Genomic DNA, 8,067 nt, shown 5'->3' with positions numbered 1-8,067 from the left:
GCTGTCTCCTACAGATCTGAGTAGATGATCTATGTTCTAGGTCCATGAGAGGGGACTCTGGCATACTGTTTGAAATGTGGTCTCTAAAGTCACACAGGACTGGGATGAAAACAGGACTGTTCCCTTCACAAACAGGGTTATGTTTAACCACCACGAGACTCAGTCTCTTCAACTGAGGCTCGAACTAGTAACAGTGCTTTCTTAGAATAGTGATGGAGACTTCCTGAACGGACCCAGGGGAAGAGTGGTGCACTCTTCAGCGCACAGTCAGTGCTTAGTAAGCAAACACATCCTCAGGTGTGGTGGTTAAACTTTTTTGTGAAAATAACTAGTCTGTGGAAAAGGGGGATTTGGCTTATATGAATGGGGTGTCAGAGGAGAGAAATTAGTTTCAAGCATGGATCTGGAAGTTTAACAATACCAGTCAGTCTCTATCTCTGTTTTTTCCTCTCTCTACATCTGTCTCTCTCAATGTCTGTCCTTTCTCCCTCTTTGTTTCCTCTGACTTCTGGCATAGGTCTCCTTATCAGCCAAGCTTTTTATACATCCCAGTAAATATGTTCTCTGGCATCTCCAGATATATCTGGCCCATAACCACATAATTTTTTAAACTTACCTTCGTCCCAGTTTTATCACATGCACCTGATTTAAAGGATCAACTAGCTCTAAGGGGACACTTCTGTGAAAACAACACTTTCTGCCTCCTGTTCCATTCCTGATCTCAGAATCATCACTTTCAAACTTTTTGGCTGATTGTCTTTCTATTTATCTCTCAATAACATGATCTTTTTTGATTTTTTATTTTCCAGTAGTATAGTATGAATTTTGTCTGTACAAATTAGACAATTCACCGTACTACAGAAATACACCCTTTCCAACATCTAGCTCCCAATTTAGTGAAATTACCCCTTGGTTAGATCATTGTTCAATAATTACATTACTATAAGTATGCAAATGATACTCTCTGCTGAGTCAAGTAGTTAGCTGTGATGACTTTTGTTTCTTACACAACTTTGTTTAATTGGAACAAATGGCTTTTTCTGTACTTTTGCTTTTCTTTTTCTTTACTTTTATGTAGACTTGTCACTAAGTCAACCCCAAATTCTCTGGTTGTTTAATTCTCCTCTCAAGATATGCAGATATTTGATGGCTTTCATTTTCTTACAGAAATCTCTCCCAGGATCATTTAGAACACACCAATCCGGACTTTTTGCCCTTCAAGCCTGGTGTGCAGATCTCACTGGGGATCTCTTCTTACTGTCATTCTGTGAATTTTCTTGCTTTGTTTTCTGTGTTGATGTCCTGTTACATGTATCTCTCACATTCTCTTCTTTATAGGTTCATCTGCTTATTTTTGGTGGATCATATTCTGAAATGCTTCCTGACAAAGGATGTGGGGGAAATATAATTTGGAGATCTAATATATCTGAAAATGTTTATTATAGCCTTTCACTGAAGGGATAGTTTGGTTGGGAATAAATTCTAGATTGGGTATCATTTCACTTCAGAATTTTGAAGTCATTGCTCTATTCTCCTCCAAGCTCTCAATGTTATTTTTGTGAATTCCGAAATATTTCTGGTGTCCGAATCTTTGTAGATAATTTAGAAGTTTGCAGGATGCAATTTGCTGAAATCATATGATTATGTGGCTAAGTATGGGTCAAATTTATCTGTAGCACAAGTCACTTGATAGTTCCTTCCTTCCCCAAAGTCAGTATCTTCTGTTACAGAAAACGTTCTTGAGTTTCTTTATTGATGATTTCCTCTCCTCTCATTTTTTTTCATTTTCTTTTCTAGAATCCCTACTATTTATATGTTGGAACTACTAGATGGATACTATTCTTTAATTATCTTAAATGTTCTCCTTAAATTTTATTCTGTAATGTCTGGGAGATTTATGCAACCCTATCTTTCAATACTTCCACTGAGTTTTTTTTATAGTTTTAATTTTCATGAACTCCTATTTGTCCCTAAATGATTTGCCTTACATAGCTTTCTTTTCTTATTTTATAGACACAACATCTTCTCTTCTCTCTGGGAGAATATTAGTTTTTTTTTTTTTTTTAAGTTTTCTTCTCTTACATTCTCTCCTCTCTCTTTCAAGTTACTTTCACTTCCTGTTGGTTGGTTTCTGTCTTTCAGGATGAAACACTGCTGCTATGGACTTCCCTCCCATTTTCTTCACTTTAACCAATTCTGCCTTTATAAATATACTGCACTGCTTTCAGTTGCATCTATGAGTTGTTTGTTTACATTAGGAATACAAAACAATTAAAAATATCCATAAATTTTGTGTGTATTTTAGTGGGTACTATCAGCCCTGAACTTTAGTGGGTTTCACTTGCCTGGTCTGCTTTTATGCAAAAATGTCTGTATCTCTAGGTTTATCACCTTGGGCTGGGTAGATTCCTCAGAGAAGGTGTTCCAATCACTTGTCTTGAGGATAAAGACCCATCTAGCAGTGTGTGGGAGCTGTGCCAAGGAGATGACCCATCGGTCTCAGCACTGAGTATAACACTTGTTCAACCTTTGTTTTCAGAAATGTAACCTTTTAATAGCACTACACCTGGTTGCCTGAGTCGGGGATATTCTGCTTAAGTGTTTCCATAGCGTGGACCTATAGTCCTCTGCTGGAGCAGAAGTTGTTTGGACATGGGAAGTGGAGAGGGGATGTGGGATTGATTTGAGTCATGTCTTAAACTTCCAGCTGGTCCTCTTCATTTTAGCTCCACCTTCACCACATCCAAAAGTAACTGGTCCCACGAAGACTTAAGACTGTTGATGGTGTATTACTAAACTATTCTAATAAGAAACTTTCTCAGGATCTACTTGGTCAATTTCTCATCAGTCAAAACAACACTTGCTGTCATCTTCTCTCCCATTCTTTTTGTTCTTATGTGTTTATTTTAGCTGGTTTTAAAGAGACACCAAAAGGAAATATGTCTGTTCAGTTTTTGGTGTTCTTAAAACTTTATATCTCGCAACCTCCATGTGATATCCCACAAAAGACTTTGATATATATGTTGGATCACATACCCTGGGTCCCAACTCAGCATTAATCCCTGTGATCTTTATTCTCTTGAGAATCTGGGTCACCTGCTTTTCCTCGTGGTAGACAAAGGGTGACTATCTGATTGACAACTACATGAGAATCATACCGAGCAGCAGTTCCCTAAAGAAAGGGATATAGCACTGACAAATAGGTAACAAATGTCCCAGACACAGGGCAGCTTTGTCCTCCAAAAGGTGCTGATCTTGAGGAAGCAAGGATTTCCCTTGGTTGCTTTGTATTCAAAAAATGCTGGCTCCATCTCAGAAACACTAGTTATCCAAGCAGAAGGCACCTCCCTTGATGTTTTTCTCCATTGTAAGCTTCAGCAACATCTGTCCACACTTAGTGCTCCTGAATCAATTTATTAATGTGGATGCCCATTGGTTTGCAAGGACAGCAAAGGCTTCCTAGAGAAACTCTATGCCCTGGAGAGAAAAAGGAGGCCATGGCAGGAAGCTTTTTCAGAACGCTGGGGCTGGAACTCTGGGTCTGCACATAGAAAGGGGTAGATGCAGCACCCTTCCTTTATCTGAGTGACCAGTGACAAAGGGACATGATACTTTTTTACCTTCTTTCACCTCAGAAGTCCTAAAGAAGGGAAATTCATTGTGGAAAACTTAAGGGGTAGATATTCTTTATTCTTGTAAGTATTTTGTGTTAGTCTCTGGAACATGATGCTGGGACCTTCAAAGAAATAAAGTCGTCCCTCTCAAGTTTTAAACTCTAAGCAAAACAAACTTGTGGTTTCTTTTGAGACCTCTAGCTATGTGTGTCACAGTGACACAGTTTAGAAGACAATGCTTTTGAAGGACATTTTAAATGGCAAACTTTAAATGAAGTCGATCCTTGGTAGTTCACTGACAATGCCTGTGCGTTATTGTCCTTTTCCAACTTAACGAGAACAAAAAAAGAACCAATTAGTCACATATGATGAGACGTGATGACATTTTTACTCCTGAACTTTTCTGGTATAAAAGGGTCACCCACGGAGGATCTGACAGTAAGTGTGAGGAATTTGGCAATAAAACCACTGGCCTGCAGAAATTTTGGAAAATCCAAAATGATTAGGTAAGACTGCCTTTTTTCCATAAAGAAAACTGTTGAGTTCATATATGCTTTTTTACTTATACTTGCCTAAATGATACTGATCTTAGGGTTTTTTCTCTCCCTACCATATAGCTCATTAAAATTCAGCTTTACTCTACTTCTATTGATTTCTACAATGCATATGTTTTGGTGTTATCCTGTTACACCTTCTAAGGTAAGAGTTTTGCCTCCGTTTTTCATGTTTGACTCAATGGCTTATAAGTGTTTAAGTTCAAAGTAATTGCAAGGAATATGTGACAGAAGAGTAATTTCTCTTATTATTAGAGCTTGCAATGAAAAAAAATAAGTAGAGTCATGAAATTAGTAAAAGGAAGCATTTATGTGACAAAAATAATGCCAGACTTATTAAATTTGTTTCGAATTATTTGGAAGTTGGCTCCTACATAAAAAAGCATTCATTTCAATGTAAAATGTAGTTTTGTCCATGAAAAATTATTTATTCCATGTGTCCACTCATGATCAAAGTGAACATTTAGCCATTGGAGCTATATTACAAATACAATGGATCAGTTTTTTAAAATAGTGAGTTTACCAATTTTATAAAAATGGTAACTTTTTCAGATACAGACTATAGATAAAATGTCATATCAGTGAAATACCACATACAATACTAATTCATATGTTTATTCAAAAATATTGATTGTCTAACATTAATCACTCAACTGTTCAAAAGATTCAGAAAATGAGTGTCTTTCTCTGGAATTTTTAATACTATTTCTACATAATATTTCAGTTGTTTTAATGTCAATACTTTGTTTAAAATTAAAAATTTTTTTTATCACTGATAATATGATAATAATACTGTCAGTATTCACTGAAACTTAACCTGGCATACTGTAATTACTGAAACAATGTAATTCATGGAACTACTTTTAGGATAATGAGATGTTACATATATCCTAAATAACAGATATATGTCCAAACATAATGATCTAGCTGTTCATATAATTGGTCTTTTTACTAATCTTTGCATCTGTCATCTTTCTACTTTTGTTTACTTAAGTTAGTTTCTTTTTTTCCTGATTTAGTCCTATGAGCATTCAACACTAATTGAGTCATTGATTCTATAAGACACAAACCATATTGATCAAGTCGATGAGTCACAACCCATAAATTGGTATATTTTCTCAAGTGTCTTCGTAATTACTTTCTATTCTTTTCCCGAAGGTTTGTTCATGACATTTCTGTTGAACAAGAGGCATTTGTGAGCAACTTTTTTTTAAAAATTAAGAATGTACTTTCAAATGTACTTACAAATCTGCTTGTCCATAAATGAAATGCTTCCTTTTTCCATGCATTTTCCATACTTCTATTTTAGCATGTGACAATTTCATTCTCATTACAATTACTTCATGTAGCAATGGTATCAATTTGACTGTTCAAGGTGAGTAATTACAAACAAAAGATCTATTGGTTCTTGAAATATTTGTTGTACTTCACAAAGTACATCAAGGAGGCACGTATACCATATTATTCTGTTAACAACTCAGCTCTGGCAAGGACTCCCTTCAATGATCAGCAAAATACATCAGAATCTTTTTAGGGATGTTTTCAGCATCTTATAACCAGAAATGATGCATTTCTTTTGCAATACAAAGGTGGTATCATGAGTATTTCTGGAAAGAACTGGAATGCTTCCCTTCCTGAATGACTCATAGGGTCCTCCTTGTTGGGGATTTAAAATAGATGGCATTATATCATGCTTAGATTTCCTCCATTAACACAGGGAAAAACACATAGTGGGCTTTCAAATAAGAGTTTTTTTATTGGTTTCCCATGACCAATATTTCTGAAACTCTGTTTGACTGTTTCCAGGTCTAAAAAAAGAAAAAAAAGAAAGTTGCCCATCTTTTTTTCCCCAGAGGCCAGTAAGAGTGATTTGCCTGGGCACTCTAACTGCTGGAACCTTCAGTAACCTACCCAGACATGGGGTGAAGCATCTCAGAGAACATTTTTTTTTTCACTCTGTCCCTATTTCAGCTTCCAAAGTAACCTGAAGCCACACTTGTGTCCCTGCACCAGGAAAGGAAAATGTGTAATTTTTACTCTGGAGTATGTTTCTTTCCTTATAATGAAACCATTCAGCCCCTTTTTCTTTTATTGCTCTCATGTGGTTGAGAAATGGGCTTGGAGTCGTGTGATTCCACTCAAACCCATGCTTCACCTACAAGCCATTTTTTAAAAAATATTTTATTTATTCATTTGAAAGAGAGAGAGAGAGAGAGAAAGCAAGAGACAGAGCACAGGCAGGAGGAGGGGCAGAGGACAAAGGACAAGCAGACTCCCCGCTGAGCAGGGAGCCTGGGCGGGGGCAGTGGGAGGGAGTGCTCGATCCCAGGACCCTGGCATTATGACCAACTGAGCCACCCAGGTGCCCCACCTAGGAGCCATTCAATTTCCTCTCTTAAAACTGAGGAAATGATAATACCACTTCATACAGAGAACTTTCTGGGGAGTAAAATGAGATGATGCCCATAAACGATTTACCACAAAGAAGATCATTGATAAATCTTTGTTCTTTTATCGCCAGAACTTGCAGTTGTAACTCATCAGCATGTACTTCCTCTGAAACCACAAAGGAGGGGACATAGGACAAGTGTTGAAAATTCTTACTTGATCTCTGGGTTGGGCCCACTTCTTGGAACAGCCAGCCCAGTTTCTTGGGACAAGGCCCTTTGCTCTCTACTTGGTTTCTTCATATGGAAAATATACTTGATGGTCATTTTGAGCTCTGATTCCAGACATGCGCTTCTTTCAAGACTAAGTACCCCCTATACCATCCAGACCTTCACATCACTGATAAAGAACTGAATCAAAGTCAAAAGATGAAGATGATATTTTTCAAGTAGCAAGACAGCCTTATGGAGAAACTGGGTAAATGGCTGAAGACAGATCTCAGAGGGAACGTGTTTCCAAATGGAACCTAAAATCTGGTTATCATGGGTTGTTTTTCTTAGTGAATTTTTGAAGACCTCTCAGGACTAATTAGTGCCACTTGAAAGATTCTTTATAAAGTAAAAGCAACAAGAGAACTATGTATGGTGTATGATGCAAATCCCAAAGGATGACAATTACATAAGTGGTATAAAAATTAGACAAGAGAGTAGATAGCTCTGAATAACACTTTATGTTTAGGTAAAGTATATGTTGTGTTCTAGCGTAATTTCTCCCTCACAAAGTTTGGAGACATTGTATTTATAGCCCTTAAGATTTTTTAAAAATTGTTACAACCGAAATAACTTTTCACCTTAAACCTGTTTTTTCTCCTTCCTCCCCCAACTGAATTGCCAGGTGTCTGGAAAATCTGATTACTTTCTCATCCTGTTGAACAGCTGCCCAACCAGGATGGACAGGAGAGAGGGACTAGATTTTCTAAAGCCCATTTTTGAGAAGACGTTTATGAAAAGGTCCTTTCGCAATGGAGTTGGCACAGGAATGAAAAAAACTTCCTTTCGAAGAGCAAAATCATGAATAAGTGTGCAAAGGACTCTGGGAATTGATCTCAAACTTTGTAGAGTGTGACTAATGTGCTAAAAGTCAGTTATATCTTTATCATTAAGTATTGGTGTGCTCTCAATGCTTAAATATCATTTCACTCTGAGCTGGTACAGAGTAAATTGAGTTTTTTTAAAAAAAATGTAAACCTGCCTCAAACTTCCCCTGCAAGAGAATAAACTATTTATGTTATTAGTTAGCAACTTCCCTGGCTAAGGATGGACACATTTGCTTTGATCTTAAATTGGCCAGAAAGTATGAACATTTTTTACTGTAATGACAATGGTATGATTTCTTTCTTGCCTGTAATACGTACTCTCACAGTACTGATTTCTCTTTCTTTTAAGTACAGTGCTCTGAAATGACTCAGCAGGGCCAATTCTTTTGGGATGTGCTATTTCAGTTTCTAAGAG

The 8,067-nt window shown here is 37.0% G+C and overlaps 1 protein-coding gene across 1 annotated transcript; it reads left to right on the top strand.

Moving 5' to 3' along the window:
* The first annotated feature begins 3,992 nt into the window (after positions 1 to 3,992).
* On the top strand, positions 3,993 to 7,684 carry NPS (neuropeptide S). Its single transcript, XM_045068871.1, has 3 exons — positions 3,993 to 4,120; positions 4,232 to 4,313; positions 7,451 to 7,684. The coding sequence occupies exons 1-3, from the start codon at positions 3,993 to 3,995 to the stop codon at positions 7,628 to 7,630; spliced, it is 390 nt and encodes a 129-aa protein (XP_044924806.1). The 3' UTR covers positions 7,631 to 7,684.
* Positions 7,685 to 8,067: the final 383 nt, after the last annotated feature.

The sequence above is a fragment of the Mustela putorius genome, unplaced genomic scaffold, assembly GCF_011764305.1.
Source record: "Mustela putorius furo isolate JIRA1106 unplaced genomic scaffold, ASM1176430v1.1 tig00003909_pilon_pilon_pilon, whole genome shotgun sequence".
Taxonomy (NCBI): Eukaryota; Metazoa; Chordata; class Mammalia; order Carnivora; family Mustelidae; genus Mustela; species Mustela putorius.
The sequence above is the reverse complement of the archived record's forward strand: the minus strand, read 5'-3'. Positions and strand labels throughout refer to the sequence as shown.

Excerpts from the sequence above, each read along its gene's own strand:
- NPS (XM_045068871.1), top strand. The coding sequence starts at position 3,993 with ATGACATTTTTACTCCTGAACTTTTCTGGTATAAAAGGGTCACCCACG. Across the intron at positions 4,121-4,231 it reads GGAAAATCCAAAATGATTAG|CTCATTAAAATTCAGCTTTA; the intron begins GTAAGACTGCCT and ends CCTACCATATAG. Across the intron at positions 4,314-7,450 it reads ATCCTGTTACACCTTCTAAG|GTGTCTGGAAAATCTGATTA; the intron begins GTAAGAGTTTTG and ends CTGAATTGCCAG.